Below are 22,366 nucleotides of genomic sequence, written 5' to 3'. Positions count from 1 at the left end.
ATCATAAATGATGAGCGTAGCTTAATTTACCTAATCTCACAACTCAAGAATTTGGATAGAGTTAAGAGAAATGCCTAACTTATAAGAGGAGGTAGAGACCAAGTATTGTCATTTCAAATCATAAATCAAGCAATTTTCAGGGTACAACAAAATATTGTCATTTCTCTTATATTATTCTCTAATAGTCCACTTCAAATAGTAAATCAAGCAATTTTCATGGTAAAACAACCCAATAGGGTCCTCTTCAAGTCCAAACTTATGCTCTAACAGAACACACCAGCTGAGAGGTGCCTAAAGCAGCAATGCTTAAGCTATTGGATACTGAAAGTACTATCATCAGGAGACAGACATTTAATAAGTTATGCAAACATTTACTTTGCAACTCTCCGGATTGTTGATTACATGTTTGGCATCTAGATTTCTTTAGTTTAGATTTTCTACTTGTCAGTAGAAGGTATTGGCCAATATGTAGAGTTTTTTATTAGCAAATTTATAACCTTTTGAACTTCCAATGCAACCTAATAATATAAGTAATCATGGACAGAATTTAATATATTGCTCTGCTCTCATATACAAGAATACGGGATTGTCAATATATTTCAGTGTTACATTGCAGGCTACATAATCAGATTGTTTCGCTACTTACGCTGTTATTTAGTGGTAGGTTAACAATAATATGAATGTCAGTAAATTATTTTTGTATTTGCTAAAATTTGCAGTCTCTCACTATTATGCATTTTTTTAGTATATTCATACAGATTCTCTGTTAGTACAATAATGTTTCCTTGAATATAAAGCCAATATCGAAGAATTATTAGAAGTTACAAAGTGAATGCCAGCTCCACGCACTCATAGTGCCACACACCCATATGCCCGAGTATTGGAACAATTGGGATTCACATTGACTGATAGGGTTGTGAAGAGTGGTCCCAACACCTTCGCCAGTTGCTCCGGACCGTGTCTTTGTTTGAGGCTTGGAGAACATGGAGTTATCAGCCCCCAAGTTTCCAAAACTGAAAATAAAAAATAATTTATTGAGAATCTGAATTAATTGTCCTATTTTACTACAAGTAAAATAAGTTTTATCCAATATTTTAGAATGTCTTGCAACCATTTTATTCAGTAGGGTGACTAGCCATGTCAACTCAAGTCAAGGTCATGACTAAAACCTGGTAATCTTTTTTAATACAACCAGATGCCTAGGCTACATTATTATTTTAAAGATAAAAATATATCATTTGAAAATAAAACCCTGTGGTACAGCAAAATGGAACGAGATGTCTCAACAAAGAAGATACCAAGCAGGTGACTAAAACGTACTAACAACTCTATAACCCAACCACTATGCCTAAGAAAAACTAAATCTCAAAGAACCTGCCATCAGGAAAATAGTGCCTGAAACAAAACAGCAGCACAAGATGGATGAAACTTTCGCTGCTTGGATAGATGGAGCAGGATGCGGACAGGAACAGCAACCCCTCTGATGTGTACCACGAACTACTGCAAGGGGAGGGTGTTCTCAATGCTCCGCGAAGAGCGCTCCACGCTCTCTCCTTTGGTTCCTATTTGCAGTATCTTTAACAGATGTCGAAATGTAGTTGAAGAATGTTGGACTAAATTTGTATAGATAGAATTCTGACAGCCATTTTGCTAATCTCCAAGGCCCATAGGACATTCTTCTACTACATCAATTGGCGTGGATCACCTTTGACTATAAGATTTAGGAATAGTTCTTCCTTGAAGATACAAAGAGCCACCAAGAGTTCTACTTCATTAATCTATTGTAATCTTTGTTTATCTATTTTTCATATATTTAAATATTGTCGTCTCTCCCATGGATGTAGGCACCATTTTCAAACAGCATAAAACACTGTTATCACTATAAGATTTAGGAATAGTTCTTCCTTGAAGATACAAAGAGCCACCAAGAGTTCTACTTCATTAATCTATTGTAATCTTTGTTTATCTATTTTTCATATATTTAAATATTGTCGTCTCTCCCATGGATGTAGGCACCATTTTCAAACAGCATAAAACACTGTTATCATTATATTAGTTTTTTGGTTCCTTTTGTACATGAGATCGAATTAGGCCTGTCAAATTTCTACAACTCCTATTCATCTAGGGTGATTGCGCGCATCTGTAGGGAATAGTCCTGCCCTAAAAATTGGGGTGGGGATACCCTATGTCTTTAAAAAAATAAAATAAAAATTAAAAAAAAGATTTCTACAACTCCTATTCATCTAGGGGGCAAAGCTTCCAATGAAATGATGCAAACTATAAATTCATACCATCCGATACGCACAATTGAAGATAAATTGGTGGTAGGATCAACAGATGAAGAACCCAAAAGGGCTCAACTAGTAAGATTTCTAGGGCAGGACAAAACATGGTTTTGGTGTTGAAAAGCATACTACAGTTGCTCTGTTGCATCTGAAGCATCAGTCTTTCAATGATTGTACAAGACTTAGGGATTGTGCCAGTGGCTTTGCATTGCAATCCCTGCCCACGTACGCTTTAGTAGAAAGTTACACACAATACACACTAGCAAAGCAAATAAAAATTGTTAACAAAGACGGAGCTTCAAGAAATAATTTTGGCTATGCATCTAGAGGCATTTTACATAGAATTGGTAATGGTTCCCTATGCTATGGAATGGTGTAATATCATCTATAGTCATATAAGAGAGAGAGAGAGATAGAGGAGAGAAATCCTCCATAGGGGAGAATAATCTATTTTTCTTTGTTCTATTAATGAGCTTGACAATGTATTTTGCATAAAAGAAATTACCAAAAAACTAAAATACCATAATAAACAGAAATGCTCGCTAGTGCAGAATGTTCAACAAAATCAAACTAAGAAGTGGCTGGATCAAATCCGAATCAACTCGGGTAATGAATGGAAAGACCACATTCAAGGCAAAACATAGTCTCATTGGATGGCTTCTGATGCAAGCTACTTTTGTTTTTTATGAACTTGAAATTCCAATAAAATCTGTCCGTCCATGTGCGTGTGCGTGTGCGTGTGCGTGTGTGTAAGATGAAAAATAACAGAGTTTTGATGCTCAGCTCTACCGGAAGTTAAGCATAAAGAATGTAATCAATTGCAAATGAAATCATCAATCAAATAACATGTAAACCAAACCAACACTAAATAAAACGGAAGAAGATTTGAAGAGTTGAATGACACTAAATAAAACGGAAGAAGATTTGAAGAGTTGAATGCCTAAAATTTCAGCTACAAGATGAATTAATATGAATGATACCAAGAAATAATGACAAGGAACAACTAATGAGTAGTAAGGACAATAAAAATCCATGGTGGCTGGTTTAACTTTGTTAAAAGTTAATTATGCATAGATCTTACATTCATACATTGATGAAATTCTGAAGTAATGTATACAAAGATACTTTTTCTTTTTTCAAGGATTAGTTGAAACTTATTGAAAAATGAAAACAAAGAAAAGTACAACAAACACTCCACCAAGGAACAAAAATCAAAGGGCCCAAAACAGAGCATAAATTCAATGAAGCATATAAGGTAAATTCATCCTAGTTAGGGTTTCTTTTGTCTCAAACAAGTCATAATCTACTTTATATCAGGCAAAGACCAAGACAAAATTTTTTGACATATAATGAAAAAATTAAAGAAATGATTGGATTGGGGAGAAGAAAGTGGTGTAATTTTCACCTTGCCTTTTCTTTTAATTTTTCATGGATGAGTGTCCTTTCTTTATGAACCTGAAATTCCAGTAAAATTAATTATTTCTTTTGTTTTGTAAGAAAGTGAAACAAAGAAAATGAGGAAATGAAAAGAGATAGAGAGAAATTGAGGTTTACTATTCTTTAGTCCCAACTGATACCTTTGACTAACCTCGGTGAATGGATAAAGGCATCCAAAAATCATGGAGAAGGGGAAACATATGGAAACAGGCAGGGATCATTCTTTTTTTTTTTAAAGGTAAGCTAGGATATAACCTCCAACTTCTTTATCATTCTTTATTTGGTAGGCCTAAACTAAAAGAGTAGGTGAGATTTTGAAATAAATTGGAGAAACTTTAGGGCAGTAAAAAGTTGCAACTAAGAAAGGTCCAATAAAGCATTTTAAGTTAACATGTATGTTTGTCTGTGTGCGCTTTTAACTATTTCTTATTTAACAAAAAAGAAGTCAATATGCCAGTGTGTTTGTGTGTCTGTATTTTTAATTTTCCTTAATTAGCAAAACAAATCAATGTGTGTGTGTGTGTGTGCGTGTGTGAGGAAAAGGGAGAGATAGAGAAAGAGGTACATGCAAGTTGGAAAATTAATTAAATGCTGATGCTAAGTTCTAATAGAAGTTGGTGTAACAAATGCAAAAGAGAAACCTTTAGACACCACTCCATCTTCTTATAAGCATATGGAATGTAACTATTTGCAAACTAAATCACCAATAAAAAAGATACAAAGAAATGATGACAAGTAACGACCAATGAATAGAAAGCTCAATAAAAATCCATGGTGGCTTGTTTGACATTGTTAAAGTTAACTGTGCATAGATCTTAGTTACACACATTGATGAAATTCTTAATACAGACAGTTCTTTTCTTCTTGAGAAATTGAAACAAATTGAAAAAGGAGAACAGAGAAAAATAAAACAAATACTGCATCAAGGGAAAAAGCCACTAAAGGAAAAGAAAAGGAAATCCCATAAGAACCAAAGCAGCCAGAACAGTGCTTAAATTCAGCGAGGGGTACTCAGTAAATTCATCCCAGTTGGATTCCTTTTGTTACAAAAAAGGTAACAATTTATTGTAGACTACTAGGTAAGTAAATTTGAAAATAAATGGTGAAGAATGTACGAACCACTCTTTTAGCATCATCAACTAATGTCAGATTTGATTTTAGAGAAGAAAAATTCAACCCAAACATAAAACAAAGAAAAACATTTAACCTACTTTGAACCATGTAAGATAGAATTTTGTAAGGGCATCTAAAACTTCTTTGAGTAAATTTTTTTCCAACATCATGTTGTTCCATCCTAATCCATAGAACGAGAACAAAGAGCATTCTACTAGCATCAAATCAACTAATTTCGAATTTGATTTTAGATTAAAATATCTCAACCTAGACATACCGCATTTAAACCTCCTTTGAACTATGTAAAACATAATTTTGTTTTGGAACTGCAATTTTTTTGAGTTTATGTGTTTGCCAGCATCATGGTGTTCCATACTAGGCTAAAACACTAGAATAGAGAGTTTCGAATTTAGGTTTCTATTTACCGACCGTAAGTAATAGAAGTATGCATCTTTATCAATGCATTCATTTTTTAATCTCTTTTGAGTTTCTTAAGCATTACTAATTTGAATGTTAGGCATGTATGTGTTCCTTGGCTTGTCTCTTGAGATTTGACGTGCACTAATGGGGTTCCTATATTTTATTGATCAAGAATTTCAAAAGTTTCTACTCCATGAACGCTTAGGTACAGTCAACAGCTGTTGTCAGATCAAACTGGAGTAAAAGAAGTGTAAATGAAAAAATCTTCTAATATACACAAAACCAAAATGCATGAACGATAATTGTATCTGTCAGGATCAACAAATAGCCAAGCCTGATATCCCTACAAATTAGCAGATGGAAGTTGTCTTTGGTGACTGATTTAGCACCTCCTAATCTTAACATACTTATGCATTAGTGAAACTAATTTAATTAGAAGTAAGAAATATAACCCAAACTTGTGGTGATTGAAGTGTATCTCTTTTCTTAGAAAATAAGAAATAAAAAAAGAAAATTAGAAAAAAATTGAGCAAATGCAACATAATGGGCTTTAAACCATTTTTGTGTACTGTTATAAAAAATCAGAAGAAAGGGGGCTGAGATATTAGTAAATAATTTTGAGATTTAATGAGAAAAACAGTTAATGTTTGGGTTGGAGAAGAAAGTCATTGGATTTTTGCTTTGTCTTATTGTTTTCATTTTTCATGGATAGGTGCACTTTCTTTATGAACTTGAAATTCCAATAAAATGTGTGTGTGTGTGTGAGGCATAGATGCAAGATGAAAAATTAACAGAGTTTTGATGCTCAGTTCTAATAGAAGTTTAGGGAATGTCTAACAGAAGTTTAGGGAATGTAATCAATTGCAAATGAAATCATCAATCAAATAACATTTAATGCAAACCAATGCTAAATAAATAAAAAAGATTTGAAGTGTTGCTACAAGATCAATTAATATGAATGATACCATAGAGTTCAAAACAGAGCATAAATTCAATGAAGCATGTAAGGTAAATTCATCCTAGTTAGGGTTCCTTTTGTCTTAAACAAGTCATAATCTACTGTATGGCAAGACTAAGACCAGAAATTTTGAGATATAATGAAAAATTAAAGAACCTATTTGACTTTGTTAATTTTAATCTACTGTTTGACTTTGTTAATTTTAATTATGCACATATCTCACATTCATACATTGATCAAATTCTCAAGTAATGTATACATATACAAAGATTTTTTTTTCTTTTTTCAAGGATTAGTTGAAACTTGTTGAAAAAGGAAAACAAAGAAAAGTACAACAAACACTCCACCCAAGGAACACAAATCAAAGGGTCCAAAACAGAGCATAAATTCAATGAAGCATAAAAGATAAATTCATCCCAGTTAGGGTTCCTTTTGTCTCAAACAAGTCATAATCTACTGTATATTAGGCAAAGACTAAGACAAGAAATTTTGAGATATAATGAAAAATTAAAGAACCTGAAAAAAAAAATCTCTTTATGAGCCTGGAATTCTTTACTTGTTTTGAAAGTAAAATCTCTTGTTTTGTTTTGAAAGAGAGAAAATGAGGAAATGAAAAGAGATAGAGAGAAAATGAGGAAATGAAAAGAGATAGAGAGAAATTGAGGTTTACTATTCTTTAAAACAAATAATGGATTGAAATCTATTCATATGATTAATAAAATCCAAGAGCCCTAATTTGGTATTGAACCTCTAGCTCAATGGTTAAGGCTTTTTCATCACAACCTGGAGGTCGGAGGTTCAATCCCATCTTACATACCAAAAATAAATAAAACAAAAGCCAAGAGGAGAGACAGTCGTGTACCTTCTCCAGAGTAGTCTTCAAACCCTCGAGAAATTTATCAATATTATGGGGATGTGTGAGATATTGGGCCAATATTGGCTTCCGTCCTTTTGACACTGTTTCTCTACTTCCGGAGAGCCATAAATCTGTAATCTCTGAAGCGTGGTGGGCAGCCCTTCCTCCGGCAAGGAAAGGAGTTGAGGACACCGACTAATGGTCAATGCTTCGAGGGAGGTGAGGTTCTTCAACATCCCCTTGGGCAGGGATTTCAGATTATCACACGAATTGATACCGAGGGTTTTAAGCGTGGGGGGCAGCCCATCCTCCGGCAAGGAAAGGAGTTGAGGACACTGACTAATGGTCAATGCTTCGAGGGAGGTGAGGTTCTTCAACATCCCCTTGGGCAGGGATTTCAGATTATCACACGAATAGATCTCGAGGGTTTTAAGCGTGGGGGGCAGTAGCATGCTTGGAGAGAATTCGAGTTGTGAACATTGAGAAATATACAAGGTTTGGAGGGATGTAAGGTTTTTAGAAAAGATCTCAACATTATCAACTGAGAGATATGTAAGCATGTCGAGCATTCCCTCTGGAAACTGCTGCATTAGAGGGCACTTTCTAATTCTCATTGTACAGAGGCCGATGATGTTTGGCAATGACTCTAGTTGTGGACACTCATTAATATATAATTGTTCGAGGGAGGTGAGGTTATTACCCATCCCCTTGGATAGGGATTTGAGATTAGGACAGTCGGAGATCAAGAGAGATGTAAGCGCGGTGGGTAACTCCTCCTCGCCTGCCAATGACTCCAATTGCGGACAATTTTCAATTACCAATTTTTTGAGCGATGTAAGGTTGTTGAAAATCCCCTTGGACATGGATTTGAGATTACAACATGAGAATATCGTAAGGGATTGAAGAGTGATGGGCAGTTCCTCCGCTGGCAAGAATGGGCATTGAGTAACCAAGTCCAGATGTTGGAGGGAACTCAGTTTTCCTAGTCCCCTTGTAGGCGTACACTTGAGGCTATCACAACCGTTGGATATATCGAGAGATCTAAGCGTGATGGGAAGGCCCTCCTCGTCGTCTCCCAATGACTCGAGTTTAGGACACGACAGAATTTGTAAATATTGGAGAGAAGGAAGGTCATGCAACCCGACCTCCTTTGGCCAAGACACCAACTCATTACATCCAGCGACATGCAATTTCTCAAGTACGGTTAAAGGTTGAAGAAATCCATGGGGTAAGGATATCAAGCCTTTAATAGAGCGAATTTGTAATGACTTTAGAGTAGTGAGGCAAGGAACCGAGGCCAATACCATCTCATTACAGTCTCGTAATACCAAATTATTAATGGATGGGAGGTGGGGAAATCGCTGCAGCTTAGGACAATTTGATATTTTTAGTGTACCAAGGCATGGCATGTCCCCTTCCCTTGCTCTACACCATTCCTCCAAATTCGGCATGTCTACAAGCTCTAACTTCTCCAATGATGGAAAACCCTTAATAACCTTATTGGACCCACCAATATACTCACCTTCAATATGTTTCAATCCATCCATTCCATTAATCTTGAACTTCTTGAGGAAAGGTAGCTGCCCAAGGGGTGGAAGCTGTTGGCAATTGAAACATCCAAAGAGACTAACCGTGCTCAGATTCATCATATTATCGTTCATCAACCACCTTGGGAAACTAACACCACCATATGATAAAATATTTAGGGTTTTGAGGTTGGTGTGAGGTTGGAGGCCTTCAAGTACCTCCTCATCAACTGCAACATCTCGTGGATTATTATTGCTCCATTGCAACGTTAACTCATCAAGGTGCTCTTTCTCCTTCAAATTGGCTTCCTTGCATTCCTTTTCATCTATCACATTCTCTAAATTTGAAATGTGAATAGCTCCCCTCAACTCTGTCAAGTTCTTTAACTCCCTTATTCCACATCCACTTTCTTTGCGCGCAACAAATTTAGTCAGTGTTTGAAGACTTATTAATTTCCCAAGTTCCAGTGGCGTACAAATCTTGCAACCCTTAAAAGCGAGATGCCGTAAGTTAATTAGGTTGCCGATGGACTTTGGTAGCTCAGAAAGTTGGTTGCAATAGCAAAGTTTCAGTGTTTGCAGATTATAGAGGCTACCTATTGATTCAGGCAAGGTTCCAATAGGCGTAGAAGAGAGATCAAGGTACCTCAAATATTTTAATTCGCCAATAGAATCTGGCAAATCTCTTACACAAGCATCACCCAAATCTAACACCCGTAAGCATCTCAATTTTAGGAAGAAATCATGAGCAACTTGCTTAGTGAGTGTTTCGTACCTCGGCGGTAGCAGAAATGTGCGCAACCTCTCAGATCCACGAAAGGACTCGAAAATTCGTGAGTGTTCATTGCATTGCCATATTGATGCACGATGAACCTTTGCAGCGATATTCGAAGAGTCGATGCTATTTTTTATTCTGAAGTATTCATCACCAGAAACGGATTGCGCAAGGTCATGATTTAAGTCATGCATCTTGTAGCATGATCCGTAGAGCCCTCTAGAATATTTAAAGAACGACCTCCATGTCAAGTCATCAAAATAGTCAGAGCCTATGTCTTCCAATCGCTTCTCAGATTGGATAAATCCTTCTGCAATCCAAAGTTGGATTAGAGTGTCCTTATCAAATTCATAATCCTTTGGAAACAGGGAGCAGTACACAAAACATTGTTTCAGATATGCAGGTAAATGATCGTAGCTAAATTTTAATATTGGAATAATATCATTACTCATCTTTGATATTTCCCACATTTCACTTTCAAGGATATTCTTCCACTTGTTCTCATCGGTATTTGAACGTAAGAGACCTCCAAGAGCTTCTATTGCCAAAGGCAACCCATTGCACTTTTTCACGATCTCTTTTCCAATTGCTACTAAGTTTGGAGATACATCTGAGCTTTCCACTACGAATGCCCGTCCTCTAAACAAGGACCAGCTGTCATCCTCGTCTAAACAACCCAAATTATAGTCGGGAATAGTGCCCATGATTCTAGCAACGGTTGAACTCTGTGTAGTAACTATAATTCTGCTCCCTTTTGCCACAAAACTGAATGGGGACTGTAGCCTCTGCCAGTCATTAGGATTGTCATGCCATACATCATCTAGGACGAGTAAAAATCTCTTGCCACTCAATTCTTCCTTGAGGCTAACTTGAAGTGGGTCGAATTCGTTAAGATCACAACGTTTCTTTGTCACTGATTCCATAATTGCTTTTGTTATTCTACACATATCAAACTCTTCAGAGACGGAGACCCATCCTCGAACTGGAAAATGATCCCCCACCCGTTTATCATTGTAAAGAAACTGGACAAGAGTTGTCTTTCCAAGGCCCCCAATGCCGACAATCGGAATAACAGATATATGCTTGGACGATGACGATGACGATGATGCAGATTCATCCAGTAGCAATTTTACTATCTTCTCTTTATCGTTATCCCGACCGAATACATTTGATTCGTTTATTAAGGAGCTAGTCACCGATGGCCTTTTTATTTCACGCTGCCTCCCTGCATCTCCTTGTTTCAGATGAAAGTGATGCCTATCCTGTCCAATCTTATCCAATCTCTCCCGAATTTCTTTGATCTTATGTCCTATCTCATGTCGAAACTTAACTGGGTTGGAAGTAAAACAAGAGAAGCATAAGCTGAGCACCTGCTTCCTGTTACTGGTTTGGATATTTCCTCCCAATTTTGATCGGAGCACTTCAGTTGTAAACTCGTCCACTACATCATCTGCATCGTAAGCAAGATCCTTGAGCTTCCGAAGCCAAACTTTCACTGCATTACTGCTTACTTGCTGTTCTTCAGCGTCTTGAAGCACAGCTTGAATTGCAGATAATGTGCTGGATAGGTTTTCGACCTCTTCATCAACACCCCATAGTAATGTAATCTCTTGTATGACTGAATCCATCAATTTGCCAACGATTGTATCAACAAGAGGAGACAGTAATAGATCGGCCATACCTTCTTCCTGTATTGGAGAGAAGAACCAGAGAAAGAAGCAACGAACTAACAAATCGTGATTCAAAAAGAAAAAGCAAGTTTAGAACACTAGGAACTCAAAACGCCTCTGTTTTTTTTAGCACAGAGAGCCTCTTGCAGTGGGGAAAAACAAGTAATGGATCATTCTTTTGACGTAAAATGGGTGTAAAACAAAATTTACACAGGAAGAAAAGTAAGTTTGATTGTGACAGCGAGACGAAAAAAGAAATGACTGGGCAAAACTTAGATAATACTCGAATCAAATGGATAAGCCCCAAATAGGCAAAAACAAGATTAGAAGTTTAGAACTTGGATAATAGCTAGTCTACAACATGATAATGTTTACCCTCTGTTTCTTTCAGAAAATCAATTATATTAAGGTCTCTCCAAGAAAAGCTAAGTAGTCGGTTTTTTAGGCCTTAATCTTAATGTTGGCATGGGCATACTTTTAACTTTTAACCGAAATTTTGGAAACTTCGGAAAAAAAAAAAAATTATAAAAATAATATTATAATGAAATTTCGGTCGAATTTCCTAAACGATTAATTAATTAATTTTTTTTGCCGAAGTTCGGCAGAAATTTCAGTTTCAACGAAGGCCAAAACTGGGACCGAAACCGAAATTTAAATCCATGGGCATGAGACCATGACCGGCCTAGCCTCATGGCCCTCTAGATCGAAGGTCTAGATAGTAGATGCAAGTCCAAATATGTGACTTGATTTTGATGAGAAGATTGATCTTGATAGTGTATGTATCCAAAGTCTGCAAGGGCAGTTAGGACATACGGAAAGCTCATAAATATCATAAAAGAAAAACAATAAACCAATCCAAGGAACAATTTTCCATGCTTACCAAACAAGTTCTAAATTTTCCTCAAAAACAAAGAAATATTCAAATTTGCAAAATAAAGTTATGGAAAAAGAGTTAGCCAGTCTTTAGAGAACTTATTTTCGAGGGTACAATCGAGAAAGGTGCAGTCAATTCTGTATTTCTGTGGATGTATGGGATCATCTTTGTTTATGGATTGTGGACGGGAAGCGGGCCCCATTGTGACTAGTCGATCACGCCCAATTAACTTAGCTTAGTTTTCCGTCATCTCACATTTGAATCTAATTGAAAAACATAGTTAACTAATGCAATTGAGGAAACTAAGGGTGCGTTCTTTAACATTATTTTAGAACGATTTTCAATTGTTTTAGCCTAAAAATGAGAATTCTGTTCTTTTGGAATTTCAACAACTCGTCTAAGAATTCATCCTAATTTTTAGAAATTATTTTATGGAGCAAAAGTTTTCGCTTCAGAGAGAATTGGGTGCTATGTCATGATCTTCCCCTCTCTCTCCACTCTCAACTTCTAGTGTGAAACATGTCCACTTAGAGTGAAACCACATTTTCCAAGTCACCTGCCACACAAAATTGAGAATTTTTAAAAATAAATTAAGGTGATAATTACATTTACACCCCCTCAACTTTGGCCAAATTCCACTTCTGACCCGGTGGTATCGACTTCACCAAAGACACCCCCTCATCTTTCTAACGTTTTTAAGTAGACCCCTTCCATTGACGGTCCGTTAGTTTAACCTGCCGGAATTACTTAAATTAACCATGGTTAATATTTTGAAGACAGAAATACCTTCGTCACTAGTTTTAAGCCATTTGCAGAGGGATTAGGGTTACGCCATTTCCTTCATCACGGCCACTGCCGCCATCACCATCTCCGGCCACCACCGCCGTCGCCATCTCCGGCCACCGTCGTCGTCTCCATCTCGCTCATTTTTGAAACCCTCTTTCTTCCACCCATGACCCATTTCTGAAACACAAAAATAAAATTGTGTGTATATATATATATATATATATATATATATATATATATATATATATATATGGAAAAGGTTTCTGAGCTCGAACTCAGCCTGAGCTAGAGCACAGAAACCACTACTCCCATAGTTGGTTGAGTCATCCAACCCATTTAGTTTATAGGTTATGCTAAAGTTATGGTTATGGTCCTATAGATCGGATGGTTAGGATTATGTTATGGAGCTGGTTTGTTAGGAACACCCAATCTATGTGAGGTAGTGTAAAATGAATGGGTGGGATGAGTCAAACTACTATGGGAGATGGTATATTCTAAGCTCAAGCTTAGAAACCATGCCCCCATCTATTATATTATAGCAGGATGGGGGTTTCACTGTTCACGCCCACATGGACAGCTCCCCCATCCGGCTATTTATCTACATGGCACCCTCATTCTTAAGACGGAATTTTTTTTGAAAAAGGCAATACGATCCCTAAAATCTCTCTCACCTCCACAGAATTTTTCTTAACTGGGCAACTTCCTCTGGCAGTCTCCACATCTTTAGAAACACAAAACATGATACTCTAATATTAGGGGAAGGGTAAACAACACAACCCGTAGTTTCTTACTAAACAATACGCCCGGAACGATCACCTCACCATGATGGTCCTTCTTTAATGAAGGCGTACCAAATGACAGGTGGAATTCTACAGCCATCTTCATATATGTGTTTTGCAATCTCTTATTTCTCTCTCATATCTGTAGTTTTTTTCAATGTGTTTTGCAATATCCTCTTATTTTCCCCTTTTCTTTCTCTTTTTAAAGAAAACTTAGGGCTTATGAATTTCTCCTCTTTCCGGTCGTGTAGGTGCTGCAACAACGAATAGTGAGAGGGTGGTTTTTGAGGATTGAATGAACATGTGTTATAAGAACACCAGTTTCTGTTTTGTACAGTTAATTACATTTTTTTCTCACTGTTTTAATTGTCCATCTAATAACATTAACTTAGGGTTTATGAATTTCTCACTGTTTTAATCTCCTTTTTTGTAGGTAAAACCTAGGATTAACACAATAATATGCTTGCAAATTCATGAATAGCACGGAAGAAGATTCAGAACTTTGCGGTAAAGTTTCAGAGATTTTATGAAAACGAGATCAATATCTGGTTGGGTTTTTTAATCAAAAAGTGTTTATGTAATTTTTTTCTTTCAGTTTTTTTTATTAGTCAATTTATAAGCTCAAAATTTGATATATTTTCATGTTGAAATTTGCAGATTCACAATATTAGACACCATCTCCTCCATAGGAATCGCCTGTCAAAAGTTATCTCGCGGCATAGAAATTCCTCGAAATAGAGCCTGTTAACTGAGAATATCATGTTTCCTCCAATTATTTTGTTGTTTTTTATATCTTACAGTGGTGAGTCAAATAATAGGCAGTTTGTAGTTCTTCGTGCTAGACTATAATTGATTTCAGCCGTCCAATTGGTGAACCTTGCTTTGGATCTCTCCTACTATTAAAGTAGATTATAATCATAAGATCTTTTACTTTTGCTGAGCATTTTCATGATTTTCTCTTTTCTTTTTCTTTTGTTTCATGTTTCTTTTAATTTTAAATACAACTGCTATCACATGCTTCATACTTATTCTCTATAATTTGTTCTGCTTAACTTTTTTTTCACAAAATCCTCAATCTTTATCTGGCACTTGGGTACCATACAGTTCAAATCCAAATTGACTGGGCTGACAACTTTATGGTCAGCTCTGAGGCAAACTTTGTTCAAACAGGGCCTTATTTCACCCTGAGGTCAGGGGTTCAAACCCAGCTTACCGACCAAAAAAAAATTGAAATACAATGCAAAAAGAACTGTAGCTTTGATTCTAGATTTTATTGGCGATTTTTATACTCATGACTCTATTACCTTCTCTTTTTTCTTTTCAGGTCTTGCTTTTATGTTATTTATTTGTTTGTTTGTTTTATCCCAAATAGATTGATTTCTTATATGGATGGATTTTAGTTTAAGTTGAAATTGGAACCCTGAGTCATTCAAAGAGCTTCTTTGTTCGAGTCTTTTTGGAGCTTTATATGGATTGATTTTAGGTTATGTTGAAATTGGAAACCAGAGGCTCCAAAGAGCTTCTTTCTTCAAGTTTTTTTTAGAGCTATTTCTTGATATGCTATAAATTGGTACTTTTGTTTAAGATTTTTTATTTGGCTATGATATTATGAAATAAAAAGGCGATTCAAAAACCAGATAATAAAGAAAAAGAAAATCATATCGTATATTGTATTGTTGGTGATCGTCATATCCTTACATACAGATTTAATAGTCTGCATTTTCTACTGATTTATTCAAAGATTATTCCAAGACAGTTTCCCTACACTATTTAGGGTCACAAAGAGTTTGATCTATCATTGTTTGTCAATCATGATACATGATGTCACCCCCTTGATTAAGCCTTGATCAAGAGATTATGCGGCTTCTCAAGAAAATTTGAAAGCTGTTTTATTTTTTGTGGATTAGATAAATTGTGGTGTTGTGAAGTGAGGAATGGAATCTATCAATGTTTGGCTAACCATAGTAGTTCATTGAGTTTCGTTGTTTTCTGTTTTGGTTTTATTTTCCTGTAAATTGGCCATAATCCATAGTTTCTATCTTCAGTGCTATCATTTTGTTCATGTTACGTAATGGGTGTTGTCGATGGATAATGTCTGTCAAATGTTCAATGGATGGAATGCCTGACAAAGATGAATTGACATGGACAACTATGATAACTGGGTACGTAATATTTAGGCATATCTCTATCAATGTTTTTTGGTATTTGTATTGTAGATTTGGTATCTATTTTTATTTTATTTTCCTCCAATTGGCAATCTTTATTGACATGATTATACTGCAGAATCTGATACAATTATTTATATGGGCTGCCCTCCCTACATGGTGCTAGTTCCTACTCAATTTCACCACCTATAAAGAATTCAAGATGAGAAAATGGTGCACACATATACATTGAATGAATAACACTAAATTTTATGATGATGTGGCTGCATCAATGTTTTTTTCATTTTATGGGACTAACTTGAAGTTGTTATGTCCATGGTTTCAAATTTCGGTTTCGGACCCTGAAATTTCGGTCGAAATCCGGTACCACAAAGAAAATGGTATTTTATTCAATATTAAATTTCGGCCGAAATTTCGGTAAAATATTATAATAATAAAAAAAAAAAGGTTTTTTGGTTTAAATTTCGGCAATATGACAAGGTATCCATTTCACAATCGGATTATTAAGTTTTTTTTTTTTTTTTTTTGTTTCTTTATTCCTAATCGGTGGGGATTATTCTGTTTTTTGTTTCTTTATTCCCAATCGGTGGCTATTGTCACTTCTAATTATACCATTCCAAATTTTTTTTTTGTCATATTCATACATTATCTAATGTACATATCTACTGATAATAGATTTGTAGGAGCTATGTGAGCATTGTCGCAAAAAAGCATCTAACTTTAAATGCATCCATGTGCTACCATCTCTTTCTCATGCGTACTTAGTTGCATCCAAACAAGGTATAATCTTATAGGAGAACTTATATGGTGGCCGGTTGTTAATATAAAGAGCGGAGAGAGACTCCTTGATTTTTAATCCAAGGGAAAGCCCTGTTTTTTACTTTTCCTTGGTTCAACCAAGGAAAAAGGTTTTGTCTCCTTCCGCCCTTTGCAATCTGACGGTCGGCCATCATATAAAAACTCATTTTATAGGTGCCCTTTGTCTTCCGCTGCCGTTTCGTTGTTGTCATGTTAGTCTTTATTTCTTTACACCACTTCTTTTCGTTTATTCATTTCTTCTCTTTTCTAATGCAGACATATATGCATGTGCAATTGTACCGAGGTTATTGAAAAACTAATAATTTATTTCCTTGGAAGCAGCTCTTCTTCCATGTATGTGAGGAAGAGGAAGACCTTCTTCTACCAGCCCTCTCTCTCTCTCTCTCTCTCTCATGTTTTACTACATTTTTTACCTTTTCAAAAAAATTTACTACTCATTTTAAATGGAGCATAGCTAATTTGTAATCTTCTTTACAGATGCAATTTCTTCTCTTTCTTTTTTATAAAACAAACTTCTAAACATACCTTTCTATGTCGCCCCGTGCATCGCACGGGTGTCCCACTAGTATATATATATATATATATATATATATATATATAGAGAGAGAGAGAGAGAGAGAGAGAGAGAGAGAGCGACAAGACAAAAAAGTCTACAACTGAACGTCTGGAACCATTTTATCGGCCTTATATCTATGCTATGGCCCACCGATCGAATGCCACCTACCCATAGGCATTGCCAGCAGGGGCGGAGCAGGATTTTTCTCCATGGGGGGCAAAAAATAGTTGTTATAAAATAATCAAAAAATTATTATAAAGTAAAAAAATCAAATTCACACAAATTTCACTTCAAATTACTTCCAGTTTGAAAAACATTTATATTTTTTTGCCTACAGAAAATTTGCTCAATTTTATTCGGCGATTTTTCATATTTTAATGTATTATAGTTATGAAGATTTGATTTGCGAATTATTAGGTGAGATGAATGCTTCTAGGACATATTTATGAAGTTGTTTGAAGAGTTAAGAAAATTGCGCGTATTTCTCCATTTAACACGTATATATTCTTAGTACAATGTACTTATTTTCCTTCATAAATTGTAACTAAATAGTGGGCCCCACTACATACATGTGTTTGGGTGGAGTTGGTGGGCCACACGCCATTAAAACATGGTATGAAATGATGGGCCCCATCCAAGCTATGTATAAGGTGGAAATATATTCCCAATAGGAAAAATTCAAGAAACAGAGGCCAATAATCAGTTAAGATTCAAATCACATTTCAAAATTTGTTGGGTATCCATTTAGGATAGTACCAAGACCATGTGGGCCACCGGATGATGTTTTTACAAGATCAATGGTCTAGATTTCATATGCATGTTTTCGCTCTTTAAACCCCAAAATTCTTTTTTCTTTCTACTGTTGATCATAAAAATTAAAAAGTTGACTTTGGAGGGCAATTTTGTAGTAACTGTTACAAAATAATGGCAATATATTAAGGGCGCTGATATTCTCGCTCCCCCTACAGTCGCTATTCGCTCCCCTTGACGCTGCTTTAACGTAAAACGTTAAAGAGTACAGTAGATAGCACGTTTCCATTCCTTTTAACAGGCATCTCTCTTGGTATTTTACCTAATGCCCTAAATGGCCTCTCTCTCTCTCTCTCTCTCTCTCTCTCTCTTTATTTTACCGAATGCCCTAAATAGCCTCTCTCTCTCTCTCTCTCTCTCTCGCCCTCCTGCTCTCTCTCTTTTCCCCGCCATAGATAGCAGCTTTCTCTTCTTTTATCACCTACTGGCAGATTTAGGGATTTTAAGAGATTTGTTAGGGTTGTTTGGGTTTTGGAAAAGAAAGAGCCTGGAAAAAGGGGGAAAAGGAAAGGAGAAGAAATTGTTTGGTCCCTTGTGAAGAGACTCTTCTGGATTTGTTCCTGTGCTGGATTTGCATCTAAATCCCTCCTAGAAGAAGGTCGCCGCAAGACTTAATATTCCTTTGCTAGCTATTGTTGCCGACTCGTTAGGGTTTGTTTCCTTCTTTCTGATTTCTTAATTTCTAATAAGGTCTGCTAGCTCTAATTTGTATTCTTATATAGCATTCATGGTATTTATCTCATCTGGCATTCTTTTGCTATTTTTTCAATTCATGAAAGCATGAGTATTTAATCGATCACAAAAAGGAGGCTGACATTTATATTCTCCACTTACTGAATTAAATTGTAAGAAGCATATTACATAATAAGAATGTGAGTTCACTTACAGATCTGTAATAAACATAGGAAATGCTTTAGATTGGTGAAATAAATGAATGCCACACTAAGTGTATCAACCTATGTAACTTCCTTCAATAATTTATACCACACCAAGTGTATTAGACTTAACCGAAAGATGTTAGTTGGCTTTGAAAATATTAGGTGCTGCAGAATTTTATCTTACAGAAAACATTAGACAAATGCAATAAATCCTCTAGGAAGGATCTTATGGTACGCAAATTTGATTGTTTTTATACATTTGAGAACTAGAGGAAGATGGGAAGCTAGATGGGCTGTCATTTTTCTTGCAGGAAAGTTACTAAAATTCCTTTTGTTCTTTTGTTTCAAGTGAAATACATTTCATTTGTAGGAAATGCTCTAGTAGATCTTTTGACTAGTCATGATGATCGTATTTCTTGTTTTGGTTTGTTAAACAATTCACATTTATGTATCTAATATGGATCTTTGAGGAACATCTTTCAGGGAATATATTAGTTTGAACTTTGTGTTCACATTTTCTTGATGGATTCTTGGTTAACAATTATAATCTGACATTTTTGTGTCTTTCGATGGGTCATGCAGTTTTACACCTCTAATGGACATCCAAAGTCAAGAAGAATTCCTTGAGCACGAGAAAATGCTTCCACCGCCAATTACTCATTTTCAAAGTCGAGAAGAGCTTATTGAGCAGGTTAGTGGCTTTGCAAGGTCCCAAGGATACATAATAAATATTAGGAAATCAGAAAAAGACAGGAAAGTTATCCTTAAGTGTGACAGGGGAGGTGTTTACAAAGATACTCGTAAGGCCACCACCAGTCATGGTAAGAAGGAAACATGCTCACGTCTTATAAATTGTCCATTTAGAATTGACGGTAAAATGAAAGTTAGTGGTTCATGGATATTGAAGATAAAAAATCTAGACCACAATCATAAAGCTTCCGAAGACATATCTGGTCATCCCTCTAGTCGCCGTTTTTCAAAGGAAGACATTTTACGGATTAAAGAAATGACTATTGCTGGTATACAACCACATCAAATTCTTACTTCTCTGAGGCAAGGCAACCCTCAACTTTTAGCTATATCGAGAGATGTCTACAATTGCATATCCAAGATTCGTAGAGACATCCTTGCAGGTCGCACCGCAATCCAAGCTTTATTAGATGAACTTGCTGATGGTGGATTCCACTATAATGCTAAAAATGATGAAGAAGGTTGTTTGACACATCTATTCTTCGCTCATCCTAAGTCGATCACATTAAGCAAGAACTATTCGAATGTTTTTGTGATGGATTGCACTTATAAGACTAATAAGTACAAGATGCCATTACTTGATATTGTTGGAGTGACAAGCTTTAACTCTTCTTTCTATTCATGCTTTGCTTTTTTACAAAAAGAGGAAAGAGAAGATTATGTATGGGCCTTGACAATGTTCAATGACATGTTGGACAATGTTTCCAGACCTACAGTAATCGTAACTGACAGAGAGCTGGCCCTAATGGGAGCTATAAAGATTGTCTTTCCAGGGGCCATGAATCTTTTGTGTGTATGGCATATTGAGAAGAATATTTTATCCAAATGCAAATGTCATTTTCAAGATGAGGACGATTGGCATAGATTCTTTTCTACTTGGAGTACTTTGATAGAATCTCCAACTGAAATGGCATATCATAAAGCTTGGCAAGATTTCAATGATGAGTTTGAAGAGAAGGGGATTGCTCTTAATTACATCTTCAATACTTGGCTTTCTTTTAAAGAACGCTTCATAAAGGCATGGACAGAGAAGTATCTTCACTTTGGGAATCGTGTTACATCAAGAGCAGAAGGTGCGCATTCCAATCTTAAAATATACTTGCAACTTTCAACTGGTGATTTTTATTTGGTTAAAAACAAAATATGCCTGGCAATTGAAAACCAATTTGAAGAAATCAAGACCAAGCTTTCTGCTGAAAAAATCAAGGTTCCTTCCGACTTGCGTATCTCCTTCTTTGATAAACTTATTAATCGCATATCAGTTTTTGCATTAAAAGAGCTTTTCAAGCAATATAACTTGGCCACAAGCAATCCAAATTTAACTACTTGCAAGAGTCACTTTACTGCAACTATGGGACTTCCGTGTGCACACAAGATGAGATGTTTGTTGGATGAAGGCAAGGTGTTGCATTTAGGTGATGTTCACTCACAATGGAGGATCGATGATCGAATGATTGGTGATATTGGAATTGTGAAAAACAATCAAGATAAAATGAAAGAGATACTTGGTGACTTTCATAAGGAATATACAAAATGGCCTCCTTCTCAACAAGAAGTTGCTTTAAATCAACTTTCTCATCTAGTGGGAACTTCGACGCCTATGCTTCGTGAACCTAGTGTTCAAAATCCTAGAGGACGTCCACCAACATCCAAGAATAAAAAATCAAAGAGTAGCACATCAAGAGAACCTTCAGAATTTGAGATTGTGGAAGCAACAAGAAGGTGTAGTACATGCAATGGCGTCGGCCACAATAGGCGAACTTGTCCACGAAAAGATGTTGTCACCATGTCAACATCTCAAATTTCTCCTCTCATCCCCACTGGTGTTAGTGATGAAATTGACATTTCAGACTTATATGTTTATCGTAATGGTGCTAATAGCTTTTGGTAGAGCTAGCAAAACACTGATGTGCATTGTTTGTGGCTGACATAATTTTTTGCAAGTATAGGTGGCAAGTGAGACTTCTGATATGACTTTTTGTTGGTATAGAAGGAAAGTGAGACTTCTGACACTTTTGATATCCTCCTAAATTTTTGTTATATGGTGTTCTTTATGATGTTTCCAGCTAGTATAGTTGTGAAAGGTAAGAATTTGTTATCGTGAACTTTCATCGAGTTTTATTTCCAATTCTTCTCAAGCCCTATTCTTCATAAGATATTGATTTGCTTCTCTTGATTTCTTTTACAGGAATGGTTCGTCAAAGTTATCATTCGCACCATAGGACTCCTTCGTATATGTCATTTGTTTTTTGTTATGAAGTAACAAGACACATTTTGGACCATTAGAATGAAACTTTTGTACTGAAAGTCTTACTCACAATTAGAATGGAATTTCCGATCAATTAGATTGACTAATTTTGTTCACTGAACGTTGGAAGTTCAAAGTGACATCTATTTCAAGGAAGCAACTTAAGCTCTGTTTTTATGTTGGAAGAAAATATCTCACTGATCAATGCTTGCTTTGTTTTTATGTTTCTCAAATTTCCTTTTACATAGAAGGTACATATTTGAAATGCAGGCACTTGATTCACATATAGGACTTGATTCATCTAATGGCATGGTCATCATTAGCTTGCCTTTAACACCATTTGCCCAACATCGTATGAGACATCGAATTTAGGGTTTTAGGGTATTATGGTCACTATAAGTTTTATTAAAAATTGCTTGGGTACCTCAGTGTAGCAGAATGCAATTTTGTTGTAATTGCAATGGGTAATAAAAAAATCCCAACCGAGCAGTGCCTAATGGCTTTGGAACTAACTTCAGATTAAAGGGCATTTATGTAATTTAATAATATTAGATCATCTAACAGGAGGCTTTTTTGGGGAGCTTTTGGTAATATTCTTTGACAAGGAGTGTAGTTGTTGGGGTGTCTTTTTGGCAGAGAGAGAGAGAGAGAGGGCTTTTGG

General features: G+C 36.0%; 2 protein-coding genes and 1 long non-coding RNA gene across 3 annotated transcripts; 2 read left to right on the top strand and 1 right to left on the bottom strand.

Moving 5' to 3' along the window:
* Positions 1-489: 489 nt before the first annotated feature.
* LOC143850434 (putative disease resistance protein RGA3) lies at positions 490-11,129 on the bottom strand. Its single transcript, XM_077359686.1, has 3 exons — positions 7,076-11,129; positions 3,691-3,740; positions 490-1,013 (listed from the first exon to the last, which is right to left on the bottom strand). Exon 1 carries the CDS (start codon positions 11,047-11,049, stop codon positions 7,093-7,095), a length of 3,957 nt encoding a protein of 1,318 aa, XP_077215801.1. The 5' UTR covers positions 11,050-11,129; the 3' UTR covers positions 490-1,013; positions 3,691-3,740; positions 7,076-7,092.
* A 2,245-nt stretch (positions 11,130-13,374) lies between these two features.
* Positions 13,375-14,422, top strand: LOC143851475 (uncharacterized). The gene is made up of 4 exons (XR_013236348.1): positions 13,375-13,561; positions 13,731-13,815; positions 13,913-13,986; positions 14,137-14,422. It is a non-coding gene; the product is annotated as an uncharacterized LOC143851475 (long non-coding RNA).
* Positions 14,423-19,936: 5,514 nt separating this feature from the next.
* On the top strand, positions 19,937-21,866 carry LOC143851368 (PKS-NRPS hybrid synthetase cheA-like). Its single transcript, XM_077360771.1, has 2 exons — positions 19,937-21,541; positions 21,646-21,866. Exon 1 carries the CDS (start codon positions 19,993-19,995, stop codon positions 21,346-21,348), a length of 1,356 nt encoding a protein of 451 aa, XP_077216886.1. The 5' UTR covers positions 19,937-19,992; the 3' UTR covers positions 21,349-21,541; positions 21,646-21,866.
* The last annotated feature ends 500 nt before the right edge of the window (positions 21,867-22,366 follow it).

The sequence above is a fragment of the Tasmannia lanceolata genome, unplaced genomic scaffold (assembly GCF_043159265.1).
Source record: "Tasmannia lanceolata isolate RefF3 unplaced genomic scaffold, GAP_Taslan_0.1 ptg000018l, whole genome shotgun sequence".
Lineage (NCBI taxonomy): Eukaryota > Viridiplantae > Streptophyta > Magnoliopsida > Canellales > Winteraceae > Tasmannia > Tasmannia lanceolata.
Note: the sequence above shows the minus strand (reverse complement) of the source record. Positions and strands in the feature narration are given on the sequence as shown.